At 31.9% G+C, this 19,169-nt stretch overlaps 2 protein-coding genes and 1 long non-coding RNA gene across 3 annotated transcripts; all 3 read left to right on the forward strand.

Moving 5' to 3' along the window:
- The first annotated feature begins 1,377 nt into the window (after window positions 1–1,377).
- LOC132254317 (uncharacterized) lies at window positions 1,378–4,345 on the forward strand. Its single transcript, XR_009466573.1, has 2 exons — window positions 1,378–3,834; window positions 4,001–4,345. It is a non-coding gene; the product is annotated as an uncharacterized LOC132254317 (long non-coding RNA).
- Window positions 4,346–15,921: 11,576 nt separating this feature from the next.
- On the forward strand, window positions 15,922–17,049 carry LOC132254274 (putative disease resistance protein RGA3). The gene has a single exon (XM_059739568.1). The coding sequence runs from the start codon at window positions 15,922–15,924 to the stop codon at window positions 17,047–17,049; it is 1,128 nt and encodes a 375-aa protein (XP_059595551.1).
- A 67-nt stretch (window positions 17,050–17,116) lies between these two features.
- LOC132254275 (putative disease resistance protein RGA3) lies at window positions 17,117–18,592 on the forward strand. The gene has a single exon (XM_059739569.1). The coding sequence runs from the start codon at window positions 17,117–17,119 to the stop codon at window positions 18,590–18,592; it is 1,476 nt and encodes a 491-aa protein (XP_059595552.1).
- Window positions 18,593–19,169: the final 577 nt, after the last annotated feature.

Raw genomic sequence — 19,169 nt, forward strand, 5'->3', positions numbered from 1 at the left:
ATGCAATATACATGAGAGAAGACTGTGAGGGCATATGGATTGAAAATAATTAAATAATATATTGTACCCTTGACATGAGATATAATAAGGCATTTCACTTATTAGTTTTCATGAGTTGCACATTAGCTTAGCTTCTATATATTGCTCATAATATATATATATTGATCATCCTAAATTGATTTCATGCATCATAAACATATGTTATTCAAAGGTACCACTTCAATCTTCATTTAACTATCTTTTTTGTTGTCCATGGAACTAGATTTATATTATTTTTTATTATCATGTTTTGATTTTATGCTCACATAACTTGAAACTCTCATTCCTAAATTTCTTTTTCATTAAAACTATAAATAATAATTGAAACTATATATGCACTAATTTATTTTATTATTATCCTCACAAATAAATTCTTCATTATTGATAAGAAATCAAAAAACAAGACAAACTTTGAAATAAAATTTCAAAAACTATATTTGTGAATGACCAATTTAATTATAGGAAATATATGCAAGGATATACTAATCTTGCTTTTGAGTCATTTTACAGGTTTGTTGGTGAAGTACTAGTTTGCACATTTACTTGATATCTTCCACACAAATATGGATCCAGAAGAAGAGGAAATGCCAAAAGTAAAGCATAGAGGTAGTACATTGAAACCAAAGATTGCAAAAAATCGAAGTAAAGGGATAAAGCTCAAGATTGAATACAATAGCCTTGGTAGTCACATTGGGGAAAATTCAGTTGAACTAAGTAGTTATCTTGGTACAATAACTAGAACCCATGTGCCAATAATTGTTGAGAGTTGGAGGAAAGTCCCTAAAGAGACTAAGGAGAAGTTATGGGATTTGATCACGGTAAGTCTATCTATAGCTTTCATATATAATTATTGTATACATTCATTAACATGAGCTAACATGGGTTGCTATTTTGTAGACAAGCTTTAATGTGAATCAAAATTCCAAGAGGAATTGTTTCCTACTAATGGGCATCAGGTTTCGAACATTTAAGTACAAGTTGACAAAGAAATATATATTACCTTTCAAGAATGACCCAGAAAAGCTGAAAAAGCCACCTCCTATCTACCCATTCATACAAGAGGATCATTGGAGACAGTTTGTTAAAGATAGACTTTCTGAACACTTTAATGTTAAGCATTATTTTTAATACATCTTCAATTTTTACATTTACATAGTTTCACCATGTACTAATTTTGTGTCTATATTTTTTAGGAATATCGCAAGGTTCAGAAAGCGAGAAGAGATAAACACATTTACAATCATTATCTTGGAAGAAAAGGATATGCACGTTTTGAGCAAGATATAGTAAGTAAAAATTTTTGTAAAAAAATGGAGTATATATTTTGTTTATAGGAAAATTATTCCAATTTTTAAATGTCATTTATTAACTTGATCATATTGAACTAATGAGTTTTATTGTTAAAATTTTTATAGCTACAAGCAGAAGGGAGTATTGGTAGGGTTGATAGAAGTGTTTTATGGAAGAAAGCACGTGAGAAGAAAGGAAAGTTTAATAAGATTACAGAGCCAGTGATTAACATGATAGTAAGTTAGCATATTTATGCCTTTTAGAACAAAACATATTTATGTTATACACCAATTTGTCTATTATCCTTTGTATTAAAACAATTCATTTTCTAGCTACCTTGAATTGGTTGTCTTTGATTGATATGTAAATCATCTTCATCAAATTATTACTAATATATGTTTTGTTGTAGGATGAATTACTAGAAAATGCTAAGGAGACTGGACTACCTCCACCTGGTCCAAATGACATATTAGGTCAAGCATTGGGTAAGCCTGATCATCCAGGACGTGTGGTAGGTCAAGACCGTTTGGTTAGGCCTAGCTCATACTTTCATCAACCATCTGATGACATGAAAAAAATCAAAGAAGAAATATGGGAAATGGTACGAAAGGAGATGGAAGATGCTGCAACAAGACAAGTTATGTCTCCCCCCACACCCCATTCTGATATGGGTAGTAATAACATGAGACAACAACTTGTTTTACAACCAGTTGTAGCAGAAAAACCAATGTTTAAAATGATAGAAGAGCCCCAACCACCAGAACCACCACTGAAACACAAGGTATGCATTTACTTACTAATAATACAAGATTAATATAAGTGATATAAAGCCTATGTAAATGATATTATTTGTTGTATTGAAGGTAATTAAATGCAAATTAGCAGTGGAAAGAAAAGGAAATGTTGTTGCAACTGGTACACTAATAGAAGAAAAAGGATCGAATAGGTTGGTTGTAATAAATGTTGCACACAAGCCAGATGCTAGACTCCCATTTCCAAATCCATATGAGATTATCAATGTTGGGGATGCTATTGGCTTTGAGCTTGACTGGCCAACAAGCCTTGTCATACTTGAAACTGAACATCCCCAGGTATGTCATTTTATGCCTATAGTAAATTTGATTGTAACTTGGTATTTTATTGTTTAAGAGTATATATATCTAACATTCCTTCCTTTTTCATAGGTGTTGGATAAAGGAAAGAAGAAGATAGTGAAGACACCAATTATTCGAAAATCTAAGCCTCAAAATCATTCGGTCATTAAAAATTTTCAGAAATTTGTGGATGGTTGCCTTGGTAATGACAAGACATACCCAATACAGCTCCCCATTTCACTATTCGGTGTCGAATTTCAAACATATATATCTAGAGAGGATTGTGAATACATTATTTCATCTTTGGAGGTGTCATCAAACTGCATCTCCTTCTATTTATGGTGTGCACCTTTTATTTTCATTTGTTTTTATTTTTTTAATGAGTTGCCCATGTTGAACAAGATTGGATATGACTAATGATAATTTTCTTTTGGTGTTTTGATACAATAATAGGCACATGCATGATCAAGTACATATTGCCAAAAAGGAATCACAATTTATATTTGTTAATCCTTTTACAATATCACGAGCAGGCCTTAGTACTCCTCAAACAGAGAAAAGAGCACAATTGTTGTCAAAACGCTTAATGGAGTGCCAAGATGCTAAATATGTTTTCATACCCTACAACCCCGAGTAAGTGACAAATATTATACTTTAATTTGAGGTTTTATGATTGATTTATATTTCTAATTATATGCTACTTTTGTTTTTAATGTTTTAGCTTTCATTGGGTCTTGGTAGTGATTGAGCCAAGGAAAATGATAGTCCACTATCTTGACCCTATGCATCACAAACCATGTGAGGACTTAAAGGATATCGTAAACATGTAAGTTCTTCCTATATTATTATTATTTTTTTAAAATACATTCATCTCAAACACATTTTTTTTATTATCTATATATATGTTAAAACATATAACATTTACCTATTTTAAAAATGTACCCATTGAACTTATTTACATAGGGCTCTTCGAATATCTGCAAAGAAAACATCTAAGAGGGAGCCATCTTGGCAACTAGTGCAGGTGACATCCAAAAAATTTTCTTTACACATTAGCTTATGCATTTGCACCATTTATATATATGAGTACTAATGTTATTTTATAATTGATCGATTAGTGTCCAAGGCAAGAAGGAGGGTTCGAATGTGGCTACTTTGTTATGAGATTCATAAAAGAGATAATTTTTGATCCTACAATTATTGCTTCAAAGGTATTACAAATTTAATGAATTGTACATAGTTTTAGGCTTCCAAATGTTATGCATTTTAATGTTATTTTCTTATTTGATTTCAGTTTGGTGGTAAAAAAACATATTCTCAAGTAGAGTTCGATGAAATTAGAGGAGAATGGGCTACTTTTGTGCTACAACTAATCATGAATCATGTTGATGCATCATGATCACCATGCATGGTGAGTCCTTTAGCTACTACATGAATTTTTCCATAGGTACTCTTTGAATAATGTTTCTATTTGAAAAAAAAAAAAAGTTCTTAGATTTGTTCATTTATGATAACATCGATCCATGTTTATTTTCTTCAATACAAATCTATAAAACTCATTAAACTATGTAATGCAGGTATACACTTTTGGGATGGTGGAATGGAGAATAAAAAGAAAGAAGAAGGCAACAAGATTTTGGGTTTTTAAATGCAACTCTTATGTCATACGTTGTAGGACATAAATGTTACTTTAATTAGTACTGAGAAATTTAGATTTTTAGATGGGACTTTTATGTCATTTTATAGTTAGCCGGTTTTATGCTTATGAAATGGAGGTATACATGAATCTTGGGATCTTTAACATTTGTAAATCATGTTTTGGTATGTATTCACTCTTCTTTTTTTAGTTTTGATGGGTTTGATTTGGTGGATGTACTATCTTTTTGTGAACATTTGATATACAAATATTATTAGATGATCAATGTATTATGAGTTATTCCAGAAACATTACAGAAAAATGAGTTAAATATAATATGATTGTTATATTTATGGACATAATATAAACAGGTTAATCTTACTTATTAATTCATAAGCATTACAAAAATCTATAACTAAAAGCAATCATATCTTCCACAATAATTTACAATGATGTGACACCATTACTCAAAGGTGATGCATTTAATATGACATCATAACTCAAAGATGATGCATTTAATGCGACACCCTATCATCACTAGAAATATATGGTGTCACTTCCGAATGGGTCACCATTTATCTACTTTGGTGTCACTTCCAAATACGTCACCAATTGGTACCCTCTATGGTGTCAGTGGAGAAGGTGACGCTATGCTGTAATGACACCTTATGTATATGGTGACTCGTTATAAATGACACCATATATCTTTTTCCTTGTAGTGAATTTTATCCAAATGAATCTATATTTAAAATTATAATCATATTTATCAAAATTTTTACTAAGATTATCTTTAATTCTTTTAATATATTTATACTCATTTATTTAAAAAATGAAAAACTAATTTTTTTTTTTTTTTTTTTTGTAAACATGTTCTATTACCTTTCAAGTAAAAAATTAGATAAGTTTGAAAGTCAATAAATAAAAAAATTAAATATCACTTTCAATAATTTTTAGATAAAATTTTATATAATATATTTTATTTGAAAGTTAATTTTTAAAGTTTAACTAAAAAATTGTATTGACAATTTTCTTGTTGTGGGTCAAAATACTTTGCATTAGTCTATCTAGATAAGAAAAATTATTAATATAATATTAGAAATTCTTATCTTAGTTATTTTTTTTCAACAAATTTATCTTTTTTAAAATTTTAAAATATAAACATTAAAAATTAAAAAGCTAAAAAGAGATATAAGTGATAGTTAATTTAAATTTTTTTTAAAATATGCTTAATGTAGAAAATATAAAAAATAATTAAAAATAAGAGAAAAATATAGATGAAAGGGTAATATAAATTTAAAATAAAAAATAAAAATTAAACTAAAAGATAAAAAATATTTGGATGAAAAATCCCAAAATTTTTATCATTGCTTTTAATAAGAGCAAAAAGATTCATTATCTTTAAAAATGAAAAATAAAAAAATATTATTACTTTTTATTTGACATAAAATAGAAATATATATTGGAATAAAAAGGAAAAAAAAAGTTAGAAATGAGTAATATTTAATAGGGAATAGAAAAGGAAAAAAAACACAAAAAAATTAAAATTCATACTCACTTGTAGGCATATAAGGGATAAAGGTATTTTAGGAATTAATGAAAGATAATATTCTTCATCTTAATTTTCATACTTTGTTTGGGTCTTGGGCTTAAATATGGGTGGTTGGAGGACCAAATGTTAATTTTTGGGCCCAGCTGGGCCCAAAACACAATTCTCCCTTTTTTTATTGGATAAATACAGGGAGATAATAGTAAAAATATACATTTGTACAAAAGATTCTTGAAATCTTTTATCTAGATTGACCCATAGGTCCTCCATAAAAGATTAACTCAGGATCTACATATGAATCATCAGATAAAATTGTATCTTTAGTTTCTTCATTTTCTTGATAGTCGCCAAACTGTTTGAGGGTTTGAATAAGTCCCTGACAATAATGTTTTTCACACCCAAGACATACAACAGTTCATGCACACAACAAATTAATTCTGTTTATGAACTCTAAGCTTAAAAACAAAAATAATTACTATCTAATTTATTGCAAAAAAATTGAACATAAAAACCTAAAGATTTGAATATGAAAATAACTTTTGTATTGAAAATATACCTTGATTACAAGAGAGTTGTTGATTACAAAGAGGCTTGTTGACAGGAGAGGTATGATTACAAAGGAATAGATTTTGAAATGAGATATTACAAAAGTTAGAAAAAGATTTTTAGAACACTCATTGCTCGCTCTTGCGCTCTGCCTTGTGATGAAGATTGCATTTCTATTTATAAATGAAGAGATCGAACTTAAGTCTTGATGAAATCTGTGTGCTTGAAAAGTTTTGAAATCCATCATAAAGTGTTGGGACAGTTGGAACTTTGCTCAATCAATTTCTAATGTGCAGGGACAATTGGAGTTCTAATTAAATCAAGTCTTCTGACAAGAGGAGACAACTTTTTCAGGTAGGAAAGAAATTTTTTTTTCCCATGTTGATTTTACTATTTAAACTATTCAGTCACTATTCATCATTATTTGAATAGTGTTTTTTTTACTAGATAAATACAAGAAGACAATTGTACAAATATACAATTATACAAAAGATTCTTGAAATCTTTTATCTAGATTGACCCACAGGTCCTTCATAAAGGATTAACTTAAGGTCTACATATGAATCATCTAATAAAGTTGTATCTTTAGTTTCTTCATTTTTTTTATGATCACCAAACTGTTTGAGGGTTTGAATAAGTCCTTGACGATATTGTTCTAAATCAGTAGCAGCTGCTAATGAAGCTTGATATTTGCCATGTTGATTTTTACTATTTAAACTATTCAATCACTATTTGACACTATTTATCACTATTTGAATAGTGTTCTTTTTTTACTAGATAAATACAATGAGACAATTGTACAAATATACAATTGCATAAAATATTCTTGAAATCTTTTATCTAGATTGACCCATAGGTCCTTCATAAAGGATTAACTTAAGGTCTACATATAAATCATCTAATAAAGTTGTATCTTTAGTTTCTTCATTTTTTTTATGATCACCAAACTATTTGAGGGTTTGAATAAGTCCTTGACGATATTGTTCTAAATCAGTAGCAGCTGCTAATGAAGCTTGATATTTGCTTTTCAAAGTTAGGAATTCCTTTTGAGTCGGCCCTTGAGAAAAACTTGTTGAGTCTTTTGAATTTGATGAGTTTGGCCTTGAAATTATTTGCAAAATCTTTTGTTGACAAATGAACGTGTGATTGATTTTTTCCCACCATTTGATGCTAAATTCTCTGGATAGAGATAATGGAAAATGAGGAGGTTGTTTTTGCTTCTTGGTAATATTCCATGTAAGAATCTGTGGAATTCTTAATCTGGAACAGAACATCAGGAGTCTCAGTTGAGTGATAGACTGAGATGAAGTCTTGCTTTTGTAGAAGTCGAATATTTCTTGAATTTTAGGAGGAAATATGGAGTCTAGTAAACCAAAGAAAGTCCACCATTTTTTAAACCAAGAAGGAAATTTGGTATTATAGTTTCTTGAAAATTGGATGAACCAAGAATGCTGCTAACTTTGCAAATAAAACATATTGTACCTAGCATCCATATAATCTATATAATTGTAGCTCATGGGATGGAAATGTTGACTAAACACCTTGCAGGTGAAGGGTTTTTTATTCTAATAAGCAATGGTCATGACTCTAAGAATTTGACATTTGAAAAAAGCAATCCTCTGAGGATTGTTTTTATCAGTGTTATGAGTAATTTCAACTGAAGCAGTGTCCACTAAGATGAAATCATAATCAAAAGATCATTGGAATTGAAGTTGACTCCTTGAGGAAAGATAAAAGAAGGATTTTAGGAACTTCTTCAAAATTAAACTCAAGCTCGATGAAAACAATCTCTAAGGTTTTGGGTTGTTTGATATATTGACTAGTTGAAAAAAAAAAAAAAAAAGGTAGTGTTGAAATAGTATTAGGGTTAGATTGACTCTGAATAGGAATATTCTTAGATGTTGATTTAAAAGCTTGAATGAAACTTTTTGAAGGTTGAAGAGAAGGAAAATCTGGACTTGGGACTTGAAATGAATTTGACGTTTGTATTGGAAAAGTAGAATGAATATTTGGAATTTTTGAAATCATTGCATGTGAAGCTTTGGTTTTCTTGGATGATGAAGGAAGCTAGGGCCTAACAGGAGTACCCAATAGGATATAGGAGGATCCTTACCCTACAAAAAACTCCCAAGTAAGGAAGTCAGGAAAGGAATCCAACTCTCCTTTAATAAATTCAATTTCAAAATCAAAATTTGAAAGTAAAGTTTGCCATCTTGCAAAAATTTGTTTTGAAATTAATTTTTTAACATCATTTTGTAAAATATCTTTTGCAACTTTGTAATCAATTTTTAAAAGAAATTTTTTGTTTATCAAATCACTTTGAAATTTTGAAATACATAAAACTATCGATAAAACTTCATTTTTGACAGTTGAATAGTTGATTTGAGCATCCAACCAAATCCCCAAATGATATCTAACTATATGCACTTGATTGTTATATTTTTGCTTTAATATCCCTCCATAACCTAAATTAGATACATCTGATTCTACAATGAGCAAGGCATTGGGATGAGGGATGTTAATGCATGGTAAATGTTTGACTCTTTCTTTAATTTCTTTGACTAAATTAGAATGATGCACAATCCATGCAGGTGCATTTTTCCTAAGTCTTTTGTATAAAGGTTCACAAATGATTCTCAAATCTTTGAAATAATCATAAACATAATTTAAACAACCTAGAAATCTTTGCAATTATTTTTTATATTTTATTTCATTAGGAAATTTGTCAGCATATTCTATTGACCTTTGAATCGGTTTTGTTTTACCTTGATAAATTTCATGTCCTAAAAATCTAATCTTTGTTTGAAATAATTTCATTTTTGGGGCAGAACATGCCATTCCATTTGCTTTAGTTATGTTGAAAAGCTTCTTTAAATGAACAAAATGTTTTTCTAATGAATCATAAATTACTATAACATCATCAATGTATACAATTATGAATTAAAAATGGGGGTTAAAAATATCATTCATAATATTTTGAAATTCAGAAGGGGTATTTTTTAGACCAAAAGGTATGACATTCCATTCATAATAACAAAAATGGATTGTAAAAGCAGTTTTGTATCTATCTTCCTCTTTAATTTGAACTTGTTGAGTTTTGTTTTCTTCTTTCATTGTATCAATACAAATTAATCATCAAATGAAAGGATAATGATGAAATGCATTAAGGTGGGAATCATTTTTTATTAAAATGCTATTGTTATATTTAGTTTTATATTAGAAATATGAATATATATATATATATATATATATATATATATATATATATATATATATATATATATATATATATATATATTAAATAATAATAATAAATAAATAAAAAGTTTTTGCTTTTGTGCTTTTACTATGCTAGCATGTCTTGTGGTTAGAATGATTTTTTTTTCTTATTTTGATAAAAGTTTTCAATATCGCAATACCAAAATTTTTTACATTTTTTTTTATATAATTAAGATAAAATATTTTAAAACTAATAATGTAAAAATATTGCAATTTAATATATTTCCAAATATCCCAAAATTCCAAAATAAATTACAATAATAAAAGTTTATATGTTAGACATAAATAATCTAAACATGCTCATAACAATCCTTAAATAGCAATTAGATCATAAGTGGAATTGAAAACAGATCAAAAAAGTACCTCCCGCCATTGCCATTCTTACAGGTCAAAATAGTGTCTTCTATTTTTCAGGTTTCAGGTGCTTCTAAACCTTTCTCAACCTCCACTTAGATGGTGTTTTTAAGACTGAAAGAGATTGAAGGCTTAGGGAACCCTACCCATTAGTGCCCTGTCCCTTTTTAAAGATTCTCTCCATCACCTAGTCTGGTTCGAGTTTGCACATAACATGGGGTAGTGATGCGAGCGTGGTTCAAAATGTTAATCCTCGTTCCTAAATTGATAGAATGAATGTGGACCATATTCCGAATCACGTCTTCGATTTGTTACCGAAGATCCAGGAGAAACAAAATCCCAACATTCTCCCACTTGGTCTATATATTCTATCATTCACCATAGCAAGAAACAAAACACATGAATCATGGCAATAGGTCCTCTAAAACCAAGTATTATCTTCCATGTACCACAATGCATCATGTCTCTTAAACACTAGCCCATATAACTTAATGAATAAACCCTATGTTTATTCTAGGTCCAAACATTAATGATATTTCTCTATAAATGAATAAAAGTGTACACAAAGAAAATCAAATATGAGAAAACATCACAAATAGAGTTTCATTGAAAAGAACATTTGTTCTTACAACGAAAATCACACAAAGGAACCAAGTCCTAATCTATCTACATGATCCTTAAATTTCAAATGTGGCATGCCTTTAGTCAAAAGATCAACAATCATCAATTCAATGCTAACGTGTTCAATAACCATTGTTTTCTCTTTAACATGTTCTCTTATGGCTAAGTACTTGATGTTGATGTGCTTGTTTCGACTACTACTTTTGTTGTTCTTAGCCATAAAAACTATAGTTGAATTCTCACAATATATCTTCGATGGCTTAGAAACTAAATCCACTTGATATCTTCCTGGTCTATACTTGGATTACTCTGATATCTTCCTAACATCCCAACAACAAATGCAATGTCAATTCTTGTATAGACTTGAGCATACATCAAGCTTCCAATAGTAGAATCATAAGTTCTCGCTCAAGATCATTCTTCGGGCACTAATCCAAATTAAACCTATCGCCGGGAGCTATACTTGGTGAACAATCCTTCATCTGAAATCTCTCTAAAACCATGTTGATATAGGTCTCTTGAGACAGACCCAAAAGGCCTCGAAATCTGTCTCTATGTATCTTAATGCCAATGACATAAGTCGCATCACCCATATCCTTCATGTTAAAGTTTTCAGATAGAAACTATTTCACCTCATGTAGTAAACCCTTATCATTGGTTGCAAGTACAATGTCATCCACATACAGAATAAGGAAACAAATCTTACTCCCATTGACTTTCTGATATATACATTGATCCATAATGTTCTCCATGAAACCAAATGAAGAGATAACATCATGAAACTTTAAATACCACTGATAGGATGCTTGTTTCAATCCATATATGGATTTCTTAAGCTTGCATACCAGATGTTCACCACTACTAGAGGAAAATCCTTTTGGTTGTTTCATGTAAACCTCTTCCTCTAGATTTCCATTGAGAAATGTCATTTCAACATCCATTTGTTGTAACTCTAAGTCAAAATGTGCTACTAATATCATAATGATACAAAGAGAATCTTTCTTAGATACAGGATAAAAATTCTCCTTGTAGTCAATTCCTTCCTTTTAAGTAAATCCTTTAGCAACGAGTATTGCTTTATATCTTTCAATGTTGCCCAATGAATCCTTCTTTGTCTTAAAAACTCATTTACATCCAATGGCTTTTATACCATCAGGCAACTCAACAAGATTCTAGACTCCATTAGATGTCATAGAATTCATCTCATCTTTCATAGCATCATACCATAAATTTGACTCTTTGCAACTTATGGCTTGTGAAAATGTTTAAGATCATTTTCGGCTCCAATGTTATAGTCTGATTCTTGCAGATACACAACATAATCACTCGATATTGTTATTTTTCTTTCTCTGGTAGATCTCCTTAATGTTGTATCAACATTTTCCTAAGGATCATGTTGCTCAACAGGTTGTTCAACAATTTTTGGCGAATCTTAAACAACTTGATCTACTGGATTGTCATAAGCAATTTATGGAACTTCAATGATTGGTTGTCTATCACTTGGTTGAACTTGATGGGCGTTGTGAATGACAATCAATCTATCACTTGAAGTGGATGGTTGAGCATCAATGGGATATTTTTCATAAATAATGTCCTGAAATCGATCGCTCCCACTAATCAAGTCATTCTCAAGAAACTTAGTATTTCTTGACTCCACAATCCTAGTGTTGTGAGATGGATAGTAGAATCTATACTCTTTAGACCTTTCGGCATATCTAATGAAATATGCACTAATGGTCCTTGGGTCTAGTTTCTTCTCTTATGGGTTATAAACTCTTACTTCAAACAGACATCCCCAAATACGTATATGTCGCAAACTCAGTTTCCAACCTTTCCATAATTCAAATGGCGTCTTGGGGACAACCTTTGTTGGAACTCGGTTCAATATATACATTGTCATTTTAAGAGCTTTAGTCCACAAGGATTCAGGAAGCTTAGAGTTGCTACTCATACTCCTAACCATGTCCATTAATGTTCGCTTTCTTCTTTCAGCCACACCATTCTGGTCTAGGGAATCAGGCATGGTGTATTGAGCAACTATCCCATGCTCTTGAAGAAACTTTGCAAATGAACCAGGTGCTTATTCATCCTCGACGTATCTACCATAATATTCTCCACCTCTATCTGTTCTCACAATCTTTATTTCCTTTCCTCATTGTTTCTCTAATTCAACCTTAAAAACTTTAAAGGCACCCAATGTTTCACTCTTGTTATGAAGCAAGTAGATATACATGTATCGTGAGTAATCATCTATGAAGTATTTCGGACCATACACGTCCATGTCTGGACAACAAATATCTGAATATATGATCTCTAATACGTTTGTGCTCCTCTTGGCACCCTTCTTAGACTTGTTGGTCTGGTTTTCCTTAATGCAGTCAACACAAGTGTGAAAATTAGTAAAATCTAAAGTATTGAGTACTTCATCATTTACTAATCTCTTAATTCTCTATATGGAGATATGTCTCAATCTTCTATGCCACAGCATAGAGGAATTTTCATTCATAACACATCATTTTGTACCAGTGTGAACATGTATAGTGTTATTAGGGGTATCGTTTTGCAAATTGATAGAGAAAAGACCATTAGACAATGTACTATTTCCAACAAGATTAGATTTATAAAAAAAAAAACTGAAAGATGTCTCATAAAAACTAAAGGAATAACCCAAATGTACATCTCTTGAAACTGAAATCAAAGTCTTAGAGAACCTTGGAACATAAAATGTCTTTTCTAAATCAAAAATAAAATCACTACTTAAAACTAAACTGCATGTTCCAACAACCTTCACATGTGAACGCATCTTGTTTCCTGAATATATGCATTGCTCACTTAGCATTGACTTCCTAAGGTTTCGCATACCTTGTAAGGTATTCGAAACATGGATTGTAGAACCAGAATCAATCCACCATGTGTTATAAATAACATCAACCATATTAGATTCATAACAAACAAATGAGATTGGTTTACCTTTCTTCTTAAGACATTTTTGGAATTTGGTACAACCCTTTTTCATGTGCCCCTTCTTTTTGCAAAAGAAGCACCTATTGACCTTCTTGATTCCACATTGGGGCGGTATTTTACCTTTCCCTTTCTTTTTAGCCTGATTATGATCCTTTCCTTCCATTTTCAACCTTCCCTCCTCTTGAATACACATGGTCAGAAGCTCATTAATTGACCACTTATCCTTGTGTGTTGTAAGAGATTTTGAAGGGTCCATATTGTTGTGGAAAAGTGTTTAAAATAAAGTGCACAAGAAAAGTGTCAGACATTTCAACCTCAAGTGTCTTCAATTGTGTCGTAATATCCCTCATCTGCATTATGTGCTCTTGCACACCACTCACATCGGTGAGCCTTAAGGATGAAAACTTCATTATCAGGGTGCTGGCAAGTGCCTTATCTGAAGTCACAAATTGCATATCAATAGCCTTCAGTAATGCCTTGACATTGTCATGTTGATTGACAGAACCACGAATACCATAAGAGATTTTAGTCTTTATGAACATCAGACTAAGGCATTTTTATCGCTTCCATTGTTCACAAAGAGCCTTTTATGATTTAGTGTTGGTGTTAGTAATGGTTGGCTTGTCTTTCCTGATAGCATAATCAATGTCCATGCACCCCAAATTAAGGAGAATTATCTCATTCCAAACCTTATAGTTATCACCTTTCGATTTGGGAATGTCACATTTTATATTAGAGAAATTCGCAGGTTGCATGAATGCACAAAAATTAAACATACATGCTTATAATTCAAAATTGAGACTAATAATCATATATCATGTTTTACCAATGTAACTCAAAACCTTATGATAAAACTATCAAATTATGTTCCCTTTCCTAATTCCTGTGGGTAATTAAGAAATATAATTTGATATTCCATCCTAATTAATTATACAAATATAATAAAAAAATTCTTGTGGGATGAAATTTTATTATATCAAATATAATTAATTACCCGTAATGTCATTTTCCTATATGTGATCCTAAAACACTTAATATATAATTTTGCATAATTAAATATGTTTGTGGCTACTCTTTAATTAATTATAAATTATATGGATCACTTGACATTTAATTAATTCACAAGAAAAGCTTATATAAATTGTATGAAACAATAAGCAATATGTACACAAAACTCAATATCAATGTACTAATATTATTCAACTCAATGTTGCATGTATAATATAACAATATATCATACACACAAAATTATGAAATAAATATTATAAGCACATAAATATCTAAAATTAAATCCCTAAAGAGCCTTTAAGAATAAATTTAATGTGCAAAATTATTTAATTTAATGTGGTATGCATAATAAACCATAAAAATATACATTCAACTAAAAAAAATAAATAGTCTAACACATAAAATATCGATAAAGAAACCCATAAATTAACATATCTTAAAACACTAAATTTTATGAATTTCCGGAAAAAAAAAAAAACGCAGATTGTTAAAACGAACAAGGCAGAGGTATACAATTGCTCTAATATCAAATGTTAGACATAAATAATCATAACATACTCATAACATTCCTTAAATAGCAATTAAATCATAAGTAGAATTGAAAATAGATCGAAAATATACCTCCCACCATTGCCATTCTTACAGGTTAAAATAATGTCTTTTATTTTTCAGGTTTTAGACGCTTCTAAACCTTTCTCAACCTCCACTTAGATGGTGTTTTTAAGACTGAAAGAGATTGAAGGCTTAGGGAACCCTACCCATTAGTGTTCTGCCCCTTTTTAAAGACTCTCTCCATCACCGAGTCTGCTTCGAGCGTGCACAAAACATGGGGTAATGATGCAAACATGGTTCTGAACATTAATCCTCGTTCCTAAATTGATGGAATGAATGCGGACCACATTCCAAATCACATCTCTGGTTTGTTACTGAAGATTAAGGAGAAATAAAATCCCAACATTATAATGATAAATTATTAGTTGGGAAATTGGTAATTACGGTTTCCAAATTGTCTTTGAGTGTTAAGAAAATACAAAATAAATAAATAAATGAAATCTAGGCTTTTATTAAAATACAAAAAATATGCAATGCATATTTTGGTTATGAATTTATTATTGAAATGTGTGTTCAATTATTAAACTTAATTCATTAATTTTTAGATTTTGTAAATTTAGAAATTAAGAACATGAAATTCTCACTTTTTACTTATCAAAATTAACTAAATTTTTTTATTTTATTGATACGTACGAGTTATATTTTGAAGTTATACTTGGGGAAACTTCACCCCACACGCCTAAATTATTCAACACCGGCTCTATTAATTTAAACTAATGACCCCATACGCCTAAATTATTCAACACCGGCTCCAATAATTTAAACTAATGACCCGGCACGCCTAAATTGTTCAACACCTGCTCCATCGCTCAAGTCAACCAGCGCAATAAAGCTGTAGATCCCATCCCCCCATCTCTCTGGTCTTCTTCTTTCATCCTCCATTCCTCCTCATTCATCAATCCCATTCCCACCTTCATCAACCCGGCTCCCTAATGGCGGATGCTCTCCTTTCTATTGTCCTAGACCGGCTGGCTTCTCTTACTCAACAGCAAATTCATCAGGAAGTTTCTCTGGTTGTGGGTGTTGAAACAGAAATCCAAAGCCTCACCGATACACTCCAGGTCGTCCGAGCTGTTGTTGCAGATGCAGAGAAGAGACAAGTGAAGGAGGAACTTGTCAAAGTTTGGTTGCAGAGGCTTAAAGACATCGCCTACCAAATGGACGACGTGCTGGATGAGTGGAGCACTTCTCTTCTCAAATCTCAGATTGAGAGAGCTGAAAGCCCTTCCATGTCTAACAAGAAGGTAAGCTCCTGCATTCCCTCCCCTTGCATCTGTTTCAAACGAGTTGCTGGTCGTCGTGACATTGCTCTTAAGATTAAGGATATTAAACAGCAAGTGGATGACATTGCAAACCAAAGCAGTCGGTTCAATTTTACATCCAGATTTAGCAACGAGGAACCACAGAAGCTTATAACTATCTCTGCAGTTGACATTTCAGAGGTATGGGGTCGGGATAAGGACAGGGACACCATACTAAGGCAGCTGTTGGGTAAGAGTTGTGAACAAAACTTGAGCCTTTACATCATCTCCGTGGTTGGGATGGGAGGTATCAGCAAAACAACTCTTACTCAACTAGCCTTTAACCACGATGAGGTGAAGGCTCATTTTGATAAAAGAATCTGGGTCTGCGTCTCTGATCCTTTTGTCCCAATAAGAATTTTGAGGGCTATTCTTGAAGCCCTCCAAGGCCAGTCTTCTGATCTCCATGATCCTGAAGCTCTACAACAAAAAATTCAAGAATCTATTGATGGGAAAAAGTTTCTCCTTGTGCTGGATGATGTGTGGACCGAAGACTATCAGTTGTGGGAACAACTCAAGAATTGTCTCAAGTGTGGAGGTGGTGGGAGTAGAATTTTTGTGACCACTCGCAATGAGAGCGTTGCTAGGATGATGAGAAACACATACATGCACTCCTTAGGAAGCTTGCCATTAGAGCAATGTCGGGCATTATTTTCCCAAATAGCTTTTTGCGGGAAGAGTACTGACAAGATTGAAGAATTAGAAGAAATTGGAAAAAAAAATAGCAGACAAGTGCAAGGGGTTACCTCTTGCCGTTAAAGCTTTAGGGAGTCTGATGCAGTCCAAAAATAATAAACAAGATTGGGAGAATGTTTTGAATAGTGAAATGTGGGAACTGGATGTTTTTGAGAAAACACTGTCCCCTGCCTTATTGTTGAGTTATTATGATCTTCCCCCGCCACTTAAACGGTGCTTCTCATACTGTGCGGTCTTTCCCAAAGATCACACCATTCAAATAGACGACTTGATTAAGTTGTGGATGGCACAAAGCTACCTCGACTCTAAGTCAGACGGAGAGATGGAGACAATTGTGAGAGAGTACTTTGAAAACTTAGCAGCTCGGTCTTTCTTCCAAGATTTTGAGAAAGATGATAAGGGTAACATAGTAAGGTGCAAGATGCATGATATAGTGCATGACTTTGCTCAATTTTTGACCAACAATGAATGCTTAATTGTGGAGGATGACTGTGAAAACCTAAAGACAAACTTGTCCCTTCAAAAGGGTCGTCATGCAACTGTAATTGTCCATGGAAGTACCAGATTCTCTTTCTCCGTTAATAAAGCGAGGAATTTACACACACTTTTAGTTGTGTCTGACAACGGGTGTAAAATTGACTCATTTCCACTTGATTCATTCCAGCAACTCAAATATCTTAGAGCAATGGATTTGAGAGGTAATGACTCAATTGTAGAACTCCCAAGAGAGGTGGGTGAATTCATACATCTGAGGTACCTTAATCTATCACGTTGCAGAGCTTTGAAAACATTACCCGAAACCATTTGTGGTCTATGTAATTTGCAAACCTTGGATGTTCGTCTTTGTTTGGGACTTAGAAAACTGCCTCAAGGGATGGGAAATCTAGTTAACTTGAGACATTTTTTATTTACTTATTATGAGGAATTTTCGGAACAGATAAATCTGGCCAAAGGAGTTGGAAGATTAACATCTCTTCGAACCTTGCCCTTTTTTATTGTTAGTGATGAGTGCAAAATAGAAGACATGAGAAACTTGAAGGAGCTTAGAGGACGGCTTGAAATAAGGGGACTAGTCAATGTGAAAGATGCAGAGAAGGCTGAAAAGGCAGAATTGAAGAATAAGAAACACCTCCACGGTTTGACATTACATTTCACAACAGGGAGGATGCAAGAGAGGATGAAAAAAGTGGCAAAAGCCTTACAACCTCATCCAAACTTAAAATCCCTGAGCATAGTACAGTATCAAGTCAGAGAATGGCCTAGGTGGATGATGGAGCCATCATTACTCCAACTAACACACCTTCTCCTTTCTCACATAGCATGTCAGTGCTTGCCTCCTCTGGGAGAGCTACCACTTCTCGAGAACCTGAATATACAATACATGCCGAGAGTGAAATACGTGGGTGGTGAGTTCTTGGGATCATCATCAGCAATTGCTTTTCCAAGGTTGAAGCATCTGGGTTTTTCTGAAATGCAAGAGTGGGAAATTTGGGAAGTAAAAGAAGAAGGGAGGAAAGTAATGCCAAGTCTTCTTTCCTTGAAAATAAGCGCAAGTCCAAAGCTTGCGACATTGCCGGACCTGCTCCAGACACTACTACAAAAATAATTTATGGTGTCACTATTTATGGTGTCACTTTTAAAATAATGACACCATAGGGTTTATAATTAATAAAGGTGACACATCATATTAAAAATCTTCTATTGAGGTAGTTAGATGATGTTAATTTTATATTAATAGTGTCATTTTTTGGAAAGTGACACCATATAAAATAATTTTTTTTAAGTATTATAACTTAATGAGCCTATTTGAGCCCACTTTTAGAATTAATAATGAAGGTCAATATATAAAAAGCCCATTGTTTCCACATGACACCCACAATCCAAAAAATCTCAATATACAAACCCTATATATAATTAAAATCATAATCTTCTTCTACCTTTTCTCTCACCCATAGTCAACACGCTCACAACCGACATTCTTCTCTTTGTGGACTCCTAGGTAAGTCAAAATCTCTTAGATCTATCATCTTTTTTTATTTTTATTAATGTCATTATATTGATTGTTTCAACGTTTTTGTATTATGGTTTTTATGTTTTTTTTTTTTTTGAGTTGTAGGGAAGAAAAACTTAGGTTTAAAGTTCTAGCATAAAAGAAAAAACCTGTAGATTAATTGATTTTTTAA

This window comes from Vitis vinifera, chromosome 9 (assembly GCF_030704535.1).
Source record: "Vitis vinifera cultivar Pinot Noir 40024 chromosome 9, ASM3070453v1".
NCBI lineage: Eukaryota > Viridiplantae > Streptophyta > Magnoliopsida > Vitales > Vitaceae > Vitis > Vitis vinifera.